General features: G+C 36.9%; 1 protein-coding gene across 2 annotated transcripts in view; it reads left to right on the top strand.

Annotated features, from left to right (window-relative positions):
* EVC (EvC ciliary complex subunit 1) overlaps window positions 1-22437 on the top strand; it is a 51310-nt gene that overhangs the window by 430 nt on the left and 28443 nt on the right. For both annotated transcript variants that reach the window (XM_052681654.1, XM_052681653.1), the window contains exons 2-11: window positions 2862-2972; window positions 5704-5787; window positions 6324-6556; window positions 7480-7564; window positions 9643-9741; window positions 11861-11998; window positions 13758-13916; window positions 15455-15671; window positions 19771-19919; window positions 21815-21913. In XM_052681654.1, coding sequence (XP_052537614.1) covers window positions 2862-2972; window positions 5704-5787; window positions 6324-6556; window positions 7480-7564; window positions 9643-9741; window positions 11861-11998; window positions 13758-13916; window positions 15455-15671; window positions 19771-19919; window positions 21815-21913 — 1374 coding nt within the window. The remainder of the gene's footprint in view (window positions 1-2861; window positions 2973-5703; window positions 5788-6323; window positions 6557-7479; window positions 7565-9642; window positions 9742-11860; window positions 11999-13757; window positions 13917-15454; window positions 15672-19770; window positions 19920-21814; window positions 21914-22437) is intronic.

Raw genomic sequence — 22437 nt, 5'->3', positions numbered from 1 at the left:
TGGTTCGTGACACCCGCCTGCTCAAAGCATTTTCAGTGCTTTGCTAATGTAGACATCGTTATAAACGGCTCCAAAAAGACACTGCTTTAGGTGTGGATGTGTTCCAAACCCTGGTCTGTATCCTGGGACTTGTTTTTAGCTGCCCGCGGCTTTGTCTGTCACGGAGAGGTGAGCTGTGTTTGTGAGGTGCTTGGAAACAAACACGCATTTCCACCCTACAACAGGAGGAACAGTCCAAAGAAGGAAAATGTAGAGCACAGAAGTGTTAATATTCCCTCACAGCAGTAAATCTGCACCAAAGTGCGTGTGTGAGGATGTGGGAAGTAGCCAGAGGGTCTGCTTGGCCTTGTTTCATGTCTGCACGTTTTCCAGCCGTACCTGCTCTGCTGCATGGATCTGTCTGCTTGGGCTGAGCACCACTGAATCCTCCCAACTGCTTTCAAGTGGAAGATTTGAAGCTCTGTTTGAAGCCATACTTTACCCTAACAATGGGTTCGCTTCAAATAGTGGATCAATGCAACCGGCGCGAGTGCAAGCTTCTCTGATTCAGTTTCTCATGTTTCCTGTCTTAATAGATGGTATCTTTATTGTACCATCACTACCAACTCAAACATAGCCTTGTACAATGTTATCCTTTTTGTCACTTACATCAATAGGGAATAGAAGCTATCAGTTCTCTCTGGCCCAGGTCTTCAAATGCATTGAGGTGCTTAAATGCTATTAAAATCAATGCTGCTGCTGTAAAAAAGTTGTTTATTTCTAAAAGTTGCCACATACAGAGCACACTGCAGGGCAGTCAGATTGTGCCCTAGGGTCTGATTTCCAAATAACAAACAAGGCAACCTTAGACTATACCATTCACTTTCACACCCTGTCTGCCTCGGCTATGCTGTGGTACAGCCTCCTGGATGCAGTATTCTTACTATATAGTTGCTTTAATTTGGTAGCATTCTTCCTGTGTTATAGTTACTACTATAATAAAGGAACTACTATACTGGAGCTTCTGTATAATTATAATTCTACAGCCTTCTGTATCCAGAATAAAAGCAGGGATAGCGTATCCCAACCACGTGAGTTAAGCTTGCAGAAGGAACAGTAAGCTTACCTGGAGAACCACAGTAAGCTACCAGTGTTTGTCACACAACCCCAGTTAATCACTTCTTTATGTAGTACTTGAATGCATGCAGTGCCTTATTGATCTGAGGATCTGTGCATACAAGGAAAGTTTTATAGAACTTTTTCAATGATAGCTTCAGACACTGTGGTGAACTTCTTGAGTATGCATTTCTATCAATTAAACTCTCCTATTATACTGAACATCATTGCTAGAGGCTCTTTGGATTGGAATTTGTCTCATGACATTAGATTAGTTTAATGCAGTATTACAGTAATTACAGTTAAACTTAGTTTTATTCAGCTTCTTAATGACACAAAAGGGAAGGTCAGTATCACTTGGGTTGTTTTTGTAGATACTGTTTGGGAGGAGTTGCAAATGTGCAAAAGAGGGCAGAAATAAAGAGGAAGGAGATGAGATTAGAAGTGTTGGCAGAAAAGAAATGAATCCTGGAAAATTGCAAATACTGTTCAAGTTACACAATGGATATATAAAGGAGTGGAAATGAATAGGGGGTGAGAGTGAGTAGTTAAAGAATTAAGTTGAGGAAAGCAAGTTCTTAGTTTGGAATGGCAGTGATGCGATATACAGCAGTGAATCCAGCTTGGCTAATTCCACAGCTCCCAGTCACTTAGACAAAGTTTTATGAATGGTTTGGGACCAATAGTGCTAATATTGCTGAAGTGGACTTGTAGCTGTTCTTTTGTGATATAGTAGGTTCTTGGGAAACAGTGTCTTCAGTTCACCATATCTTGGAGACTAACCTAAGAACATGATCTGTATTCCTGAGCATCTGTGTTCCAGAAAGGCGATAGAGGCAAGTCATAAGGAATTAAATCTATTCAAACCCTAAGCAGTCTAAGCAGTTCTCTATATACTGAGAAAACTGACTACTTTATACACCAACTGACCAAATAATTCAAGGAGAAATTTCCCATTAGAGCTACATGCATAGTGGCGAAAGCCATATCATTAGACTACATGAAAAAGCAATCAGTGGAATAAAAAGCTGAAAAGTAAAAGAAAGAAGTAGTCAGGGTAGGGTGGCTGCCATCTTCTTCACTGCAAAATTCCTTGCAGTGCTATTTTTGGATGCACTGATTAACCTCATTATTACTTTAGTCTATGCTAGTGTGCAGAGAAGCATGTGTGCAGCAGAGCACTTCATGCCTTTGTAGTCTGCGTCCAGACCAGAGGATGTGTTTGTTAAGAAAGAGAAGACCAATTATATGTGTTGCTTTTCGAGAAGGAAGATGGCGAATGCTTTATGATGGTTATTCATTCAACAGGAACTTTCTTGGACATAAAACTTCATTTAGGAGGTATTTCTCATGACAGGTAATGCAAAAAATACTGTACATTCTACTCATTGCAAGCAATTGCAAACTATTTTAATTAACTTTTTTTAACTAAGAATTTGAACAAAGACTGTGAGCTTGTCACCATAGTAGTATAGTGTTGAGATGGATTAATTTGACACGTTTACATTATCTTTTTGGGTTAAAGTTTTACTTCTACAATGACAAATCAAATTCAGTAGTTCAGTAGTTTAAAAGAATGCATCCTGTGTGTATAAAATTATTGTTTGTTTTTAGTTTGTATTTTTCCGAAATTATCGTTTCCAGCTGATACTGGAATCATTTTCAGAATGGAGACATGAACAGTCTTTGAGAGTAGCCTGAATATCCTCAGATGATTCTGTGTGATCTCAGAGTTATATTTTATCTGTTTTATCTCGGAATTTCAGAAAGATGATTCCCAGAGACTTCTGGAAAGTTTCAACTGCGATGGAAAAGAGAATCCTCTCACCAAAAGTGAAGCAGAACCCTATAAATCAAAAGAGGAGATGGTTTTGGAGGTAAAGCTGGGTTCTTTGGAGCGTATGTCCATTTTGCTGAACATATTAATCAGCACATTAAGGGCCATGTCCAGACAGTCTTGATTGTAGTGGACTTGCAATTGAGCCCTTAAAAAGCATTCAAAGAAATTGTGGGAAGAGAATGAGTGGTGATAGCTTCTTACGAAAGCAGTCATTTCAGGCATTCATTTCCCTTGTGAATTCCATTTAATTTGGGCAACTGTCCTTGTACATTTCCATCAAGATACTGAGATCTCTTTGGTCACTGGCTTCCTTAGTTTTGCCTGGTGGAAAATGTTCGCACTACTGAAAAAGGAAGAAGTGCTTAAGTACTGAAATCAGTCCTGATGGTTCATAATGGAATTTTTTCCTTGAGAAGTCTTATTACAGAAAATTTGAGAGTGATAAAGTTTCCTCATCAGGTCTCATCTGGAACAAGTAATTTTTTCTAGTGCCTCCTTAATGTATGGATATAGACCTGAGTTGGATTGCGTAGATCAGTGGAAGGAAATAGAATAAATAAACCAAACTGAGTACATTAAAAAACAGTATCTTCAATGTCTTTCTCATATAGGGAACTCTCCCATCAATTGAAGACACAGTGCAGAAGTGAAATGACAAGTAGTTGAACAGCACTGTGGTACCCTGGGATTCATGGACAAATAGAAAAGTAATTTGGAAAGAGAGTGGGAGAAGGTATAAATTAAATGAACCCTCAGTGAGAACTTCTAATCACTCACTTTTTTTTGTGGTAATCTCAAAGTAAACACGAGAATGATTCCGATGTTGTAGCTGTTTGCTTTCCACCCAATGCTGATTTGACTGCACTTTTTAAGTTAAAAGTTGTGGATAGCAATATTTAACAAATGTGCAGTTCAGATAACACTATTATACATAAACTAAATACATGCAGAGAGTGTCAGTTAAAGCCAGCGAGCCTGGTGCTTAGCTTTCAGTGAGGAATGGTTCCAGGACAAAGAGAAAACATTATTGTAAACATTTTAGCCTTGGTTTAAATTCTGGCAGACAATTGCTCTTCGTTTCAGTTTTGTTTTCAAAAAACTGTTGCAAACTATTTTGGTCATTTTTTGTGAGTTAAAGCACAGCATAACAATTGAGGATTGATTAGATTCTCTTTTGGAGTGCAAATCCTGTGAGAAAACTTATCAGTGGTATAAAATTATGCATATTATCATTCTTTTTGAAAATGCATCACAGCCTTTAAAAGGTGATCCTTCATAACTATGTATATATCCCAAGCAAGGCTGCTCATTTGTGACACGTTAAGAAGTAGCCTTGTTATTTGAAAGGGCTTTCTGCCATTTATTTGCCAAACTTCTAAGTTATATATATTTTTTTCTATTTGATTGTTCCAATTCCCTGAGGCTTTGGCTTTTACTACTATCAAATTGACAGTTCAGGGAGAAGCTTAGATGGCGAAATGTTTTTAGTGAGGTTAAAGCCTTCAGAAAAACAGATATTTTCATTCTGAGACCTTCCACGCTGCAATAATACCATAATTACCGTATTAATAATAATTCCATATTACTCATGCCTGCTGAGAAGCAGAATGCATTAGCTCCAGCACACTGTAATACAGCTTTATGGCTGTGGACTGAAGCTGCGTTGCCTCCAGCCATTTCAGAGCAATGAATCTGTCAGCTTCTATTCCTGAATGTATGCTATAGCAGTGGGGCTACTCAGCATGAGAAAATGTTTTACATACTGAGCCCCTTGCTTTTTACTCTATTGGTAAATCCAAAAATGCAATTGCAATTCTGCAAATAAATGAAATGGAGATAAAAAGGTGCAGTGATAAGAGTCTAACAGATGACGTAGTTTACTCCTCTCTTCTTATCTCTATTTTTGGATTTTAGTAATGCTTTGATACATTCTAAAAAAATCTATGTAAAGAAAATTGTTTTAACAAGTCAGATTCTTTAATTTCATATGAAAAATAAAAACCAACAAAAATCCCCAACACTAAAATGGCTAGAACAGGAAATCTCCTAACTATTCTGTCTGTTGCATAAATCTGACCTTTTAATTGGACTTGCATAATCTCACGAAACAGAGCTGATTATCCCATTGTTCTGGGCAGTGGATAAGAAAGAGGAGGAGCAGAAAGTCAAGCAACATGAGATAGCAGGTTATTATGAAAAGAATACATTTTCTATAAAAAGTTCCCTGGAAGAACATTGCTATTTTCTCTAGATTAAAGGCAAAGGATTGCACTATAAAAGTTCTTTCTGGAAAAAAAAAAAAAAAAGACTCGTTTTATTTAATCTGTTGATCTATTGTTTCTTTATTTAAATTGGAAGACAGAATTTACAGCCATGATGTGTGGAGCTTATCCCTCAGTATTTTCTATTATCAAGATTATTTCAGTCTGTTATACAAAATCTGTAGCTACTGCTAAAAGAGCAAAGAAGGGAAATGAAAATATCTTGTGAATTTGTGAATTGTGAAACTATTGCCCATTTTCCCTTACTGGCATAAAATATTTTGGAGCAGTGGTGATGGCAGTTTTCTTTTCTGGGTTTCATACCTTGGCCTGAATGAGTACTAGGAGAAGAATTTTCACACCTAAGTTGAAATAGTCAATAAACAGTTATCAATTGGAATGTCTAAGTTATATAATCAAAAGGGGGCATGGAATATTTACAGTGAACAACTGTCAGGTCCACTGTTATTCTCTAATCTGAATTGTTTTATCTTCTTTTGCACACAGGAAAATGAGTCTCCTCTGAACAGTAACGTTACAGCATTTGCGTTGAAGGCAAAAGTCATCTATCCCATCAATCAGAAATTTAGGGTATGGTTTTAGACTTGTAAATATTAATGGCAGTAGTTCTAAGTCAAAGTAAATTGCAGTCAAGTATCATAAGAAAATTTAATGCCAAATCTGTTTCAAAGGGATCTTTGTTTGTTTATAGGCCATTGACTCAGGAATTGTTTTGTAAGGCATCAGCTACTTTCATCTCCCTCTGAAACTTACAGTGCTTTTATGTTGTGTCCAGTGAATTTTCACTGCAGTCATGCAACCTTTTCTTCCCATTAACATTAATGGAGGTTATATCTGCCCAAGGAGATGTAAGAAAAAAGCACACAAAGATCTGCACTTCAGTAAAAAAAAAAAAAAGACTCAGAGCAGATAATCTCATCAGATGAGTACTTTTCCAGGCAATGCAGAAACCTGTTGGGATGATAAACATTAATTTACATGGAAACACTTTTACTGTGTATGTTGTTTAATTTTTTGCTTGGAAGCAAATGCTGCAAATTAATGAGATGTTTATCTCAAGATTGAATTGTATTAATTAACCTTGTAAAACTTTTTTTTGACTGTAGCCTTTGGCAGATGGCTCATCCAATCCATCTTTGCATGAGAATCCAAAGCAGGCAGTTCTGCCTAATCAGGTAACGGAAGCATCTACGTCAGGCAGCCTGGAATCCCTTAGCCAGGGAGACAAAGAGGACTGTAGTTCCTCCACAACAATACATTCAACAACAAGTGATGACAGATTTCAGGATCGAGCCTTCTTCAAGGTAACCTGCTTCCCTGAAGTGCTCACATGTGAGAGGTAAGCAGTAAACCAGCCCTTGTCTGATTGTTTCTTGGTATGCTCTGGCAATTTTCAAAACAATTTCAAAAAGGTCTGGCATAAATGAGACTGGGCTTGAATGCATACATTCACCACAGGACAGAGTTATAGGCTTATAACCCTAAAAACAGTGGTTTGAGAGACTAGAAAAACGCTTCATACCCTGAAAGTCACTTTCTTGTTTATGAAATTCTGGGAATCAGAACTTCTTTTCTTGTGAAAGGTATTGTCACCATTAATATAAGGAGACCCCTTTTGCCTCGTATACTCTTCACTCATGCAGTAGATTATTGCTAAGCTAATGGAGCCTTCTGCACTGCACATCATCAAGTAATACAGCTGGTATCTTGAGAACAGCAGACGACAGTGGTCATTCTCCTTGATTTAATAGGAACAGTTCACATTATGTTCAAGGAAAACTGTACATTTATCAGATGCACAAGGGATTAGCAAGTAGAGCTAATCCAAATGGACTATCAGCTCTTTTTCTTTTAGCTACACCATGCAAGTGAGGTATTCCTAAATGAAAAAATGTCTGTATTCTCATTTGCAAAAATAAAGAAAATTAGGTGTATGTCACTGTGAGGTTTGAGGAAGATACAATGAAAAATGTTTTCTAAATATCCACACATTTTAACGGTTTTAATTAGAAGCTTTTTTCCCCCTTTCTTGTAGCCATTCATCCCCATATTAACCATGCCTTTTGATAAGGACTATTTTGATTTGCTTACTTCTATAGAGATATTTTTTGTCTGAGTTACGAGGCACTGTAGAAATGATCTTCCTCCTTTTCTAGGGGCAATGGAGAATTTAGTGATTAAATGAAACTGTTGTACAATGCTGCTTTTTTGTGTGACCTCTGTTTAGATTGGTTTTAAAACTTCTTTTCATCTTTCTTTTAGTTTTGATGTTAAGCTCTGCCTTTGCAGTCTTCTCTTAAAAGATCTCATGCTTCTTGATACTGAGCTTAGAAAAGAAGAACATGTGGTAGGTACTCATGTCTCATTTAGAGTTACTGGATTTGAAACCATTAACTGAATATTAGATTAGGAAATAATCAACATGAACTGGATGAGCAGTGTAGCAGAATTATACCTTTGCAGTATTCTTTTTATTTTTTTCTCTCTGTTCTGCATGTATATGATCTTCACAAAAATAATAAAATACAATGAAATCTATTGGGCTGTGAAATACAGAAGTCAGACTGAATAACATAACAATTTTAAATCTTACTCCAGAGAATAAAACATAGCAGTTGGAGTTTATAAAAACAGAAAAAAAATATATGTAATAGATAAGATAATGTTTTAAGGAAATTCTTGGGCATTGCAACTCCAGGGACTGTAAGCTATTTGAATAAAACTGAAAATTCAGTTCAGCCAAGTCAGTACTTTTGTGCTAAGTAGAACATCCTGATTTTGTAGGACAAAGGAATTAAGACACCCATTTAAACCAAAGATGACTACCTCTATCAAGGCACAGCATTCAAAGCTGACAAGACAAACAAAAAAAAAAAAGGGATTTACACAAAGCCACTGAATACCTGGTTCAGACAATTATTTAACAGTGCATGGTTGAGATCAAGTATGGAATCATTTCCATTACTGAGTTTTAGCAGAGGTAATGTAAATCTGGACATAAATTGGATAGCTTTCTTCTCACCTTCCTTCCCAATCTCTTAAGTTTGAACAGACTTGTCATTTGTGATACAATTTGGTAAATGCATTAGGAATATTTCAAGGAGCGAGATTTTTCTGGGCAAGTTTCTCCCTAGCAATTTCTCTCCGGATGGATTTGATTCCCCTGTAAGCAAATGAGAAAGGGAACTTGAGATTAGCTTCCAGACTGAAGTTCAGTTTAGCCACGAAATATTAAACTCAATCTTAAAGTTAGTCATAAATTTGTAAAAGAAGGTAAACTAACAACATGGTGATGTAGCTGCAGAAACACTGGGAAAATTTGACTGACTTTGTGGCCCACAAGAAATGACCTCAAGAGGGTGGTGACTTTGACCTTTACCTGGAGCTTTTAATAGCTCTGTATTTTTGCTTTTTTTTTTTTTTTTTTTTTGTATTTTTGCAGGGAACCAGGGAGGAAAAAAAAAAAAAAAAAAGCTATGATTACAGGGAATAGTTCCTTCATTTTCCACTTGTTTCTCTCACTCGAAGTTGATTTTAGAGTCAGTCTAGGAAAAGGAAAACAACTCTTCTTAAGTGTTTTCTTGAATCTTTTCTTTCCCCATGCCTTTTATTTATTTTTTTTAAACAGTATGTGATGTGTTGGTGTTTTGTGTTCAAAACTTCACAAAACTATGTCTAAAACATTGGCAAGTGAGATCCAAAACGTGGTCATTTAATTATTTTCTGCTGGGCAATAATATTTTCCAGATTTTGCTGTTTATAATATTTAATTTAGAAACATAAAGCATATAAATGTTTAAAAACAAGCAACTTCATCATCTATTTTTTAGCACTTATGTAACATCTTTCAAGATGAAGGCAAAGATTGAATTGTCTTCTTGAATTGTCTCTAAAATAACATTTTGAAAGAGACAAGGCATTTGATTATTCAAATTATCCAGGGTTCAAAATGTCCATTTGAAGCAAGTAGTATTTCAAACTTAGGAAACAGAACTAGAATATAGTTGTATTTTTTGTAAGAAAAGGTAGTTAGAATTTGAGATGGTTATTTTGAGTTATATATGAGGTTTCATATAAAAAATGTTTTATACTCTATCTGGCATAATACAATTGAAATCATTATAATGAATATGCTAATATCCTTTAGCTTAGATCTTTCTGTTTTTAAGTGGTCTAGGTACTCTCCAATAAAGGGTAGTTTCAAGTGTGTCAGATTATGTCCTTGCCCTCATTTGAACGTAAATCCATCATCCAATATTCTGAAGACAAATTTTCCATAATGGGAATTCTGTGGAATTGCTGATGGTGTCTCTACCGTTTTGCTTATGCTTCAATGTAGTTTTTACTGATTAATTTTAATATAGACTTTGTGATAAATTCTGTTGGTTTTATTCAATACTTGCAATTTTCTTTCCTTTTAAATAGATATTCATTCAGATTCTCAAAATATACCTCGCAGACTTCAATCATAAGAAGAAGATTACTGATGATTTGTTCAAGAAGACATTTTTAATTCTCAAAAATGTAAGTGTTGGTTGGTATTGCAGACAACGGAATTCAGGAGTTAATTCCACCAATTCATGGAGGCTTCCATGGCAGGCTATCTCCCCTACATTTTTAAACAGCAATGACCTTTGTAATCTATTTAATAAGAAATGCGTAAAACTGTCTTGCTACTTGGTTTTCTGTATTACATTGTCCTCATTTCCTCTTAGTTGTTATCTGAAGAGATCAAAACAGATGTTTTTAATCTGTTAAGAATATTTTGTAGTTGAACCCACTCAAGTAAAGAGAACATTCTGAGCCTTATTCTCTCAAATTTACTAATTTCTAATTATCAAGTCTTTGTCAGGTTCCAGTATCATTGAGAGTGATAGAGCAGTAGGGAATAAGTATTAGAAGAAAACTCAGTGTTCCTATCAGGGGAAAATGCAATTACTTTCCTCTTTGTCCTTCATCAAAATCCATTTTCACTTGTGAACTAAAAGACATACTTTTGCAGTCAATGTACATTTCAGTTGGATTCATTTTTTTTTTTTAGTATTACTAGAAGGCTGTACAAAAAAAAAGATAGGAGAGCTACTGCTTCCCCATTCTGTTTTCCACATCAGCATCACAGGAAGTCTGTATTGGAAAGATCTGTGAAGATCATCTGGTCCAATCTTCTGTAGGAAGCAGGGCCTCCAATGTCCTGTCAAGCCAAGTCTTCAGTATTTCCCATGGAAGACCACCACTTCTCTAGGCAGCCTAGTCCAGTATTCATTTGTTCTTACAGTAATTGTTACTCTTTTTTTCTTATATACTCATGAAACTTCACATTTAGACATTAAAGTCAAGTCTGTCAGCTTGCTAGCTGACAGATAGTTGTCAATATTTTGTTTCTGCAGTCCCATGGTTTGTTAATCAGTGACAAATCTCCACAGTTTTTCCCAATGAACAGAATGTTTATGTCAATTACAGCAGAATGTCTTTAGCCTTAAAATTGCTTGTCTTTCTTAAATCCTTACATTTGATATTATTAGTTAATTGTAGTTACTAAATAATAAGTGAGATTTGGTGTGTAAATACCTCTAATGGACTTCAATTAATGACTTCAAATTATAAACAAATATAAAAAAAAGATAGCGTTTCCCAGCATAGCTAAACCTTGGATTATGCTTGACAGCTTGGGTGTTTTCATATAGGTAGCCGAGCTGCAACAAGACAATGACTAAATTTTGTTTATTAGTTACAGTAATCACTGGAGTAGCCTAATTGTTTAAGTGTCAATATGGGATTTCTGTGCCCTGTATTCTGGAGAAAGAGATCATGGAAATATAGCACATTTCAGGCTGAAATAACTCACAAAGAAAAAGGCTGGCTATCAAGGATATTATCATTGATTTTAAACAGGATTTTCCTCTATTTCCATCATAAGAAAAATTTGTGATTTTTTTTTTTAATGAAGTTGTTTGTGAACCTTGTCAAAACCTGGTTAGATTTCTTTAAAGCATAAAGGTGTTGAGGTAATGCATTCACACCCAAAATCATGTGATGTAAAAAAAAAAAAAAGCTTGTTTACATAAGGCATATTTAAGCAACTGTAGGACTGTCCATTGTATTATCAAGCTACTAAGTAAGGGCAGAGAATTAGTACTTGTTGATATTGTTAGCTATTGGAAAAATTCATCCTGGTTTCCATAGAGTAAAGAATTGGAAAACCCAGATAATTGCATGGGTTGTAATTTGTTCTTTATGTGCATTACAGGTGTGTTCATCCCTGTGTGTAACCACTCTGAAGGAAACACTGTATCTGGATACATATCTGTACTCGAAACAGACCTTGTAATGCTCACATCTGCTATTTAAGTTGGGCACTGTTAAAAAACATTTGTGGTTAGACACAGTTAAAAAAGCTCATGGACTACTATCTACCAAAACTTGAGTTTAGCAGAGATAGACAGCAGTACTCATGCTAATAGGGTTATAATATTTGTATTAAGTGCCAGATACTTTTTCTCTCTTTGTCACAGCACATTACCAAGAAACAGCTTTTCAAACACTTTTTCGGTTTCTTTTGTCATGTACAAGGACTGACACCAATTCACTCTTGAAATTAAAAATAATGTACTTTTGTGATTAACAAATCACTTTTTCTTCCCAGGATTTTGAAGAATTACAGAAGCAACTGGATTCCAGACTCCAGAATACTGAGATGTCAGGAGCCCATAATTCAGAATACCAGACTGTAGAAGACTTAGAAAGGAAAGAAAGGGAATATTCTGAGCACATAATAGATAATGTAACTTTTTAATTTTTGTCTTTTTAAATATTATTCTCCTGATGAGGAATGCTTTTTTAATTAACTGTTGTGTTGAATAGTCATAGTACTTAAAAGGTACATGAAAGCATTTTTATATTGCTCCAGTGGAGTATTTCTAACTACTTTTGATAGCCAATGTTTTTATACACACAGTTGCATCACACTGTTTTAGATATGAGAAACGCCTATTACTTGTCAGATGATGAGGCATATTTCAAGCCTAGGTATAGCCTGACTTTCAGGAATTTTATCATAGTACCTTTTTTCTTCAATGCCACATAACTAAAAGACTAAGAAGAATACTCTTTTCAGCAGAAATAATTACTAAGAAAATAACTGCAATACAATCTTTCAGTATGTTTTGCATATTTGCTACAGCAGAGCATTTTACTCCAGTAGTTTCACATATGATAAACCTATGTTTTATGCAGAAAATATTATCCGATTATAGGTACTAATCTTCAGTAGTACCACTGCATCCAAGCTAGCTTACTTTCAAAAAAGCTGGGGGTTAAAAGCATTCAGTGTATTCATTTCCAAGAAATTGGATATTCTGAAAGGTAGGCTATTTCCTGATCCCATTTCTGAGGCTTAACAAATATACTCTTGATAAAAATGAAAGAATGACAAGTCAGACTGATGACTCTGCAGGCTGCCAGCACTGATTGACCACAGCATATCAGCCCTGAACTAAACAGCTATTATCAAAGTCTTGTAGAGGAGTTAATATTTTTTTAGTGCTGATGGTTAAGCGCTTCACTAGTAATTTTCCCAGTTTTGATTTATAGTGGAAGTCCTTTTAACAATAGTAGACCCATGTGAAGTTTCTTTTGCAATTTAATTTTATTCCTTAAGAAGTTTGTTGTTTAGAATTGAGAGTCAGTCATGTGATAGCTCTATGAAAGCTGTGCCAAGCAACATGAGGCAGTTATTCATTGATGGCAGCCATCCTTCAGTGGGTCTGCCACTTTTGTGCTGGCAGAAGCTTTTCATCCATTTTTAAAATTATTTCCTCTATGCAGATCAGGACTCTGAACTAATCCACTCTTTGCCCAGGAATAGAAAGGCTTTCATGGCCATAACTACAAAACTCACAGATCTTTAATGTAAATCTTTAATGCATACTATTAATCCCATTGGAGCCCACAGAATATCCACAGTTGTGCACAGTTAGAAGTGATTGTGGGATCAGAGCCTAAAGCTAGATATTACCCTTAGGGATAGCATATTAGAATGGGCACATGCACTGTGCCAGTACTGCATAAAGTGCTTAATTCCAGCATAGTTAATAGAGTGGTTATGTGGTGTGTGGCTATGAAGGGCTTTGATGATGAAAAACAATATTTTTAGTTTTCCTTTTTCAGCAGAAGTGATATTTGACTGGAATGCCTACTGCAACAGATAAAGAAACTCCACAAAAGTTTATCCTTTCTACTTTTCTCATTAACAGCATAGTGGGCTTCAGTAGATGAGGAACTAAACTTTTTGAGAACTGCACAGAATGACTCCTATTGCAAAAAGTCAAGATTGTCCAAACGTACCATATATTGGTTGTGTGCCATCAACACAAATCATAATAAGTAGTCTCAAAATATAGCTTTATGCTGTGATTAATACTGAAAGCAGTCTGTATTTCAGTGACTTGTATCTCATAGTAGACTCCTGTCTCTCTCAGTGTAACGTAATACCAGATTATTAATGAGGGAAAACGGATTGTTATTTGATTCATATTCAACAGATGGAATCTTTTTGGAAGCAGACTGATAAAGCCCAGCAGGATTTTTTGGACCAATCAAAATGCTCAAGTGCCGAAGCAGCAAAGATAATGATGGACCTGACTGAGAGGATGATTGCAGTAGAAGGCTTATTAAATGAATCTCAGGATTTGCAGGCAATGGTAAAGTACAAAAAGTAGTAAAAGTCAAAAGATATTTAGTCAGTCTGAACACAAAGCACAATGCAAGTGTGTGGACACGTCTGTCCATCCTATATTAAGAATGCTGAAAACTGCTTACTCCAACTGTATGTCTTTCAGCTTCATGCTAAGAGCTCAGCTCCTGCCATACAGCACACTAGAGAATGAACGCTAATTCACTTATGTTCTTGATCTCATAATACAGTTTAGACAGTCGTGTTAAGAAAAAAAGTGATGTACAAGGTATAAATGCAGCCAATGAGCAAAGAACAAGAACTCTGATGAGGGAGAATCATTACCCTGGACATTAACACTTGTTTCTTTCAAAATATTTATTCCCCTTTGATTAAGAAATCCTAATTTAGATGAAGATTGTCATTTGGGAGTGATTCTGTGTGTCTAATGGCTTTAACTGTACTTGAAAACCCTTACTATTTCATAGGGATGTGGTCTTAAGAAGGAAAAATAAGCTTAAAAGTACATCAGTGCTGTGCTTTTAAATGTAACAGATCTCTGTCAGGTGGTTTAATTCACACAAGACAATGAAACAGTTGCTTGGAATTTATAGATTAATAGTACAGTCAGAATCTATCCCACTGTATTTTTTTAGTAATTTGAAGGATAAATGGGTCACTAGCTTTATTTTGTTTACTAATAAAAATATGTAGAAGTTATTAGTTTATTTTGCAGTGGAACAGCTAAGGAAACCAATCTGACCATGTTTGAAAGCAGTTTTGGCAACTGATCACATTTGACCCACACTGTGCTACTATAGTATTGAAAAGTTGCTTTGAATGGACAGTCTTCAAACGAGGTGTTTGGATACAAAATAGAGAAAACATTAATACCTGAAGTAACTACCATCATACTTGCATTTATGTGCAAAAGTCACAGCCTGTGCATCTCCAATAACTAGAATAGTTGTCACGTTTTTTCTAACCTTTCATCATTGTCTCAAGCAATTCCAGCTTCACTCAAAAAATCTTGTTCCCTACAGTAATCCTGGTTTCTTCTTTAACAATGTAATGGAAACTATTAGGCAATTTTTTTTCTTTTTAAATGTATTTACTAAACTCCAGCTTACCACACTCTTGATGAATTCCTAGCAGTATCAAAATCAGATGTGCCCTCCACTTACGAAGGCACATAGTGGTGTGCTATCCAGTATCTTCAAGAGATATCCAGGACTCCTATGTTGCACCTTTGTCTATCATTGCCCCTCGAGTATTTGAGTTTGTTTCACAAGTTTCATTTTTTCTGCTATTAATGTCATCTTGATAGCTGCAGTTAGTGAGAACACTAATTTTCTATTTGCTCTTTCAAGTGAACATGAAATAAAACCTGCTGCAATCCTAAATAGGTCAGGAGTTTTGGAACTACTTAAGTACCTCAAAGCTACTATCCATATTACCTTGAGAAGCCTCCTGAGTTATCTGTATTGTTTGGAATTGAATAGTTCAATTAAAGCATGTGTGACCAAAGATTCTTAGTTTCTAAGCAGGATATTTTGTTTGTTTTAGGACATTCAAGAAAGGTTATTTAACTGGGAGCTTATGGTGAAAGTAGTTGATTCACTGAAGTCCTGTATACCAGAAGAGTGCAGGTGTAGATTGAATATGTTATCAAATATTCTGGACCATTTAACTGTAAAGAATAAGCTCTCTGTTCGACAAAAAGAAGAACTTTTAACAGACCTTCACAAGGCCTTCTGGGAACAACTGGCACATTTCACTAATGGTGAGTAGTTAGACAAGAAGTCACTGTTTAATTTAAGTATGATTTCTCTTAATTGTATTAATTAATACAAAAGTTATGGCTTTAGTCCTGTATGCCTCTGCTTTAAAAGTGTCTTGATGAATTGGCCAAAAGCACAATCCTAGTGGAAGCTAGACACTTAAAATGAGAACTTTAGCTTTAAGCCTCCTAGATCTTGTTCCTAGCATTACTTCAAACTTATTCTATAGTTCATATAATCTGTACCTTATTTCATTGATTTGAAGTAGAGTCAAACACGCTGCTAACAGTTTTAGGATTTCTCCAGTTACTCTTTATGTACTTGACATTCTTGGTGATATTGGCTAACATTAGGAGTAATACCAACTGTATATGTGGAAAGTACTGTCTTATGATCAACTACTAGCGTAGGGAAAAGGCGCCCAAAGATATAGCAGTGTTGTCATTCTTGGGAAAAGGTAACATTAACAGTTACAACATTCAGAAATTCTTCTCTTTTCATACTTAAGATATTTAGAAAATTAGAAGAACATCTTTTCTCTGTGCACCTTTTCAGACTGCCTAGCTGTAAATTATACAATATTAGTGAAGTCTAAGCTAACTGACTTAAGGTTTTTCACCTGTTTCACTACAGATTTATATAGGCAAGGAATTGCATCTAACCAGATTTAGGATGACCTGTGAAAGATATTAGTCATAAGCCAGTGATAATAAAAAAAATAGCTTACCCTGTTCTGAAGGTGAAGGCTTGCTGAGAATTCCCACAAGAAGCAACTTCCAACTAGAAATCCTTCCTTTCTGACTGCCAGACCTTAAATGAGGTTTGGGAGGACCCTGGGTCCACCTTTTCTGATTGAACAGGTGAATTGCTTGCACCTGTGCTCTCAGGGTAGCCATGTCTCTTCACCAGATGCTCAATCACTGTTTTAGGCTGTGATCTAACAATTCCCATACACCTAACATCCACCTTCTTTAGAAATCTACCCCTAACTTCTCTAGTAGGTGCTGAATGAAGGGCTTAGAGTTTCCAGTCATGGGAAATTTTAGTATGTGTTCATTGAAAAAAAATTATAGAGAGAAGTACTTAACTGCTGATCATTATTATTAAGCCTGTATGTGAAACAGTGCCCTGCAATGAACAGAGACATCTACAGGTAGATCAGGTTGCTCAGAGCCTGGTCCAGCCTTAGCTTAAATGTCTACAAGGATGGGACATCTACAGCCTCTCTGGGCAACCAGTTCCAGTGCCTCACAACCCTTTTAGTAAAAAAAATTCATCATAGAATCATAGAATGGCTTGGGTTGGAAGGATCTTTGAAGATTCATAGATCCATGAATCTATGAATCTTCAAGGATCAAGTTCTAATCCTTCTGTCACAGACAGGGTTGCCAAGCACTAGATTAAGTACTAGTTCACATTGCCCAGGGCCCCATTCAGTCTCATGTTGACCAGCTCCAGTGATGAGGCATTCTCAGCCTCTCTGGGTAACCTCTTCCAGCATCCCACCACTATCTCAGCAAAAAAACTTCACCCTGACATCCAATCTAAATCTCTCCTCTTTCACTTTGAAATCATTTCCCTTTGTCCTATCAAAACAGACCCTGCTAAAGGGTCCTTCTTATAGCCCTCCTTCAGATACATGAAAGGCCACTCTTTGGTCTCATCAGAGCCTTCTCTTCTCCAGGCTGAAGATCCTCATCTTTCAGTCTGTGTATCATCACACATTATTTCATGGACATTTACTTCTAGAACTAGCATGCCTAGTTCATAGTCTTTGCATATGTTCAGGCACTGATTTCCCTTAAAAATCAGCTAAAACCTGTGCCTTTTTTTCCTTCCATTTAGCATTGTTTCTCTTGTTCTAAAGCAGAATACTCTGTCAAGGCCTTGATTTTATGTAAAGTCAGTGTTTATAGCCATAGCTTTAAATATGCAGAAGGGCATTAGATAGCAACATCCTAATTTCACATTCAAGTTAAATATGCTTGAGAAAAAACACTCTGGAGAGTTGACATAGGTTATGAGCTGCTTAATACATCAGTTATACTGTACCTATAATTAACAAGTGGAGCACAGAGCCAGCAAGAGGCTTTGCTCCTAGGAAACAAACAAGAAAGTTGAAAGAATCACATAGTGCTTAAAGATAATGATTGCTACGTTTGTTCAGGGGAAATTTTAATTGGAGGCTTTCCTGTGTTTTCTGTGCACTTTCAAATGTTTTGTCGGTGAGTCATCAGTCCTTTATCATATATGAGAAAGGAATATGGAAAAAGTAGCATGCACAGTGAGGAGCAGGTGTGGGAACTGTGGATGTTTAGTCTTGAGAAAAGGAGGCTGAGGGGAGACCTTGCTGCTCTTTACAACTATGTGAAATGAGGTTTTAGTGAGGTGGATGTACATCTCTTTCCTCAGATCAAAGGATTAGATCAGATATCAAGAAGAATTTAGTCACAGAAAGAGTGGTTAGGCATTGAAACAGACTGTCCAAAGGAAGGTGGTGGAATTGCCATCCCTGGAGGTATTTATGAGACATGTGGATGGGTCATGGTTTAGTGGTTGGCTTGTAATGTTGAGTGGTAGTTAGACTTGGTGATCTTAAGGGTCTTTTTCTATCTCAGTGATTCTATGAATCTGTAATTCTCCTCAAAATAATTCCTCCCCGTTAAATCAACTCCATCTGACTCTTCTTTTGAATTCCCATTTATCTACATATGTCCAGAATGAATTACTGATCAGGGACAGAGTGTATAGAGGAAATGAAGATTCTTAGGTGGACAAGCAATGTGATATGAAATATTGAGAAAACATCATAAGCATGAATTCTACTCTGTAGGATGGGGTTCAGATTGACTTATGAATTTGTAAATCACCTAGAGCAAGAGGAAGGATGAAAGAAGCAAGTACTGTGTCCCAAATATTTCACAGTATTCATGCAAAACTGGATGAACCTTGACAACTTTTGCAGGTTCTTGAAATAGTCACTTTGGAAGCCTGATACACCTGACATCCGAGTTCAAACTAATAGGAACTGAAGTTCCTCTGGACCTGTTTTCCCCACCATTTGTTGTTGCTCTTGTTCTTGAAGTAGTATTTGCTTATCTGCAATTAGGTAATGAGCCACTTCTGGACCTTCCTAAAACAGGAGGGGGAGATTTGGCTGGTGTGCTGCCAATAGGAATCTGTTTCTTGTATTGAACTCATCATCAATGCAAAAGCAGTACCAGTGAAGGTGAGAGTGCAGGACAGTAGTGATCCAAAAAAGAAAAGAGTCATAGAATCATAGAATCACAAGGTTGGAAATGACCTTCAGGATCATGTAGTTCAACCGTCCTTCCATTACCACTGCTACCACAAGCACTAAACCATATCTTGTAGTTCCTCATCCAGGCGCCTTTTGAACATTGCCAGGGGTGGTGACTCCACCACCTCCTTGGGCAGCCATTCCAGTGCCTGACCACTCTGAGAGAAAAAGTTCTTCATTATATCTAATCTAAACCTCCTCTGGTACAACGTGCAGCCGTTTCCTCAGGTCCTGTTTGTTGCCTAGGAGAAGAGGCCAAAACCCCTCCTTATCACAACTTACCTTCTGGAAGATGTAGAGTGCAATAAGGTCTCCTCTGAGCCTCCTCTTCTCCAGACTAAACAACAGCAGACAAGCTGCCCTTCTCTGTACACATTCCAGAGCCTCAATGTTTTTTTTTGTAGTGAGGGGCCCAAAACTGAACACAGTACTCGAGGTGCGGCCTCACCAGAGCTGAGTAGAGGGGGATGATCACCTCCCTACTCCTGCTGGCCACACTATTTCTAATGCAGACCAAGATGCCATTGGCCCTCTTGACCACCTGGGCACACTGCTGGCTTATGTTCAGACGAGCATCCATCAACACCCACAGGTCCTCTTCACAGTCATCCAGGCAGATAGATTTAAGTTTGCATCTGAAAAGGTTGAAGAAACAGCTTTGAAATTCTGTGTAGTAGTTTCTTCCTATTTTGTTCACTAAATTTCACAGATTTCTGCGAGCTTATGTTGTGTGACAGCAGCAGATGCTACTTTCTCCCTGTGGAATTACAGTATCTAATCATTTGTATTTCATGTTCCAGAATGCACCCAGCAAAGTAAAGACCTCATCCTGAAACGACTGGAGTGCCGTGCAAAAAAGAGAGAAGACTTCAAACGCAGACAGAAAACTGAACAAGGGATTCTCCTTACTAAAGCTTTTAATATTGGAGAATTAAATGATTTTCTTAAGGTGTGTACATAGAAACGTTCCTTTATCTTTTACAGTGAGGGTAGTGAGGCACTAGAACAGATTGCCCAGTGATGTGGTTGATGCCCTGTCCCTGGAGACTTTCAGGGAGAGGCTGGATAAGGCCCTGGGCAACCTGATCTAGCTGTGGTGTCCCTGTTCATTGCAGGGGAGTTGGACTAGATAGCTTTCAAAGGTCCCTTCTAACTCTAAGGATTACATGATTCTGTGATTTTTCAAGGCAAAACATGCTTCAGATTTCTCTCAATTCCATAAAATCAGAATTTTTAGGTTCTGCTATGAATCATCAGCACAGGTAAGAAAGGGTCAGACATCCTTATGTCTAAGCATGCCTTGGGTTTTCTGTTAGTGTTGGAATTTTCACATTGGAAGTAAGCGCTAAGGTAGCTTACTGCTAGACTGCATGTTTCATCTAAAACATTTACTTAGATACTCTGTGTTTGGTTCGATATAGGAAATCTCTGGGTGAAAGTTTCTGGCCTATCTTATAGAATAAAGCAGACTGCACTGGTTAAATTGAACCTTTCTATGAGTGAAATTACAGAGGCTCTAAAGACTATTAAATTTCACATAAACAGAGGGAAAACTGATTATGAACACTGGCAGGATACCTTATAAGAGGTTTGCAATAGATAATTTAATATAGTATGTGGTGGCTAATGTAATGTTTTCTTGGCCGTATTTTCCACCTCAATTGTTATTGTTCAGAATGTACATAAAATCAGAATTCTCAGTTGTAAAATGCTGACAGCTGCAAAACTCCTATAACTGCTGAAAACCACAAAGCCAAGTAATTAAGAAGAAAAAAAAAATCAATTCTCAATTTTCATGAAGAGAAATTATTTAAGGTTGAAGTGGTTTTTTCCAGAAGCATTAAACTTTTGATGCAATCTAATAACTTAGATAAATTGCTATTGGAGAAGACTCAGATTCCAACTGTAGCAAACTGTCAAACTTTGTTAATCTCAACAATGCAATCTTGTACTGCAGGCCAAGTTCTTTAATTATATTGTGTGAATTAGATAATTCTGTTACTGTTCTTGTATGCCACACCTGTCTGGCATAGCTCTCTTTAAAACTGCTTTCACATCTGAACAAACAAAAAGTTTGAGTCACTCTAGAATGCTAAAGCACATTTTACTTCATTGTCTTTTCATAACTTGGGACTAATAATTCTACCACACATTTTTGTAGCTATTGAATGTATTTTCTAAGCGTACATAATTCCCCAACGCTTCCCAACTTTGTTAAACAAAGCTTAGAAATTGTGTCAAGATCTCTCCCCTAGAAAATTACAGCCACAGTGCTTTGGTCTGGAAAATGCTCTATTTTGCATGCCTTAGAAAACCAACAATTACTCTTGGATAAAATATAGAGTAATGAGCTGCTTATGACAGGCTGAGAGGAAATGGGCAGAGGTGACAACTTGTTCTTTATGCTGCAGAAGAGAACGTAGTTCTTAATGCTAGGAAATACCTCAGTGCAAATAACAAAGGACAGAAATGTAAGACTTTCTACTGCCTCAGTGGAGACCCTTTTGTCCTAACACAGAGGACCTTGAGCCCATAGACTCTTTGGAGAGGAAGAAAAATTCATGTAGAGTCATCGAATCATAGAATGGTTTGGGTTGAAAGGGATTCTTAAGATCATGTAGTTCCAATCCCCCTGCTACAGGCAGGAACATCTCCCTCTAGACAGCATTGCTCACAGCCCCATCCAGCCTGCCTTGTATGCTTCCAGGGAGGAGACATTCACTGGGCAACATGTTCCAGTGTCTCACCACCCTCTGAGGTCTAGGGAAGGGTAAGTAGAGGGTCACAAGAAGCCATCTAAACAGCATTTCAGCTATTTAAATGTGTCTATTATGTTTCTTTCAGGCTTACCATGATCTGTTAGAGAAACACTGGCAGGCACAGTGGCAGCTGGAAGAGGAAGATGACTGTGAAAGCACAGAGGCTGTGGTGGAGCTTTACAAGGTACTGCTTCTAGTGATATATGTTATTCACTAAAGTAATTCTGAACATTCTCCAAATCCATGACACAAATGTGAGGCCTTAGTGTGGGGATTTGCATCAAAGATCATGGCTGTCTCAGGAAGCTGGGCTGGCATAACAGATTGACAGTTTTCCACAGTAACTTGCCTTTTCCGTTTTCTTCTCAACACAGTATGTTTTTTAAACTCAAGTTTATCAGAAAATATCTACATGATCTTCCAAGATGTGCTGTGTGGATGGCTGACGAAGTTGTGATAATGTTTAGAGTATACAAAATCTGGCATTACTGCTTGGAGGGACACTTCATTTATGTACCATAATTATCTCCTGCACACCATGGTATGATGATTCTATTCTTAGTTCACTTCTCTACATGTCCCAAAATAGTTTTCTCATCTCTTTTCCTCTCAAATAAATTATTTTTCTTATATATATAAGAATATCTTATATCTACGGTTAGTCCTCTGAAACATGTTCAGGTCTGTGGTATAAGTAATATTTTTACA

This window comes from Tympanuchus pallidicinctus, unplaced genomic scaffold (assembly GCF_026119805.1).
Source record: "Tympanuchus pallidicinctus isolate F22 unplaced genomic scaffold, pur_lepc_1.0 scaffold2, whole genome shotgun sequence".
NCBI lineage: Eukaryota > Metazoa > Chordata > Aves > Galliformes > Phasianidae > Tympanuchus > Tympanuchus pallidicinctus.
The sequence above is the reverse complement of the archived record's forward strand: the minus strand, read 5'-3'. Positions and strand labels throughout refer to the sequence as shown.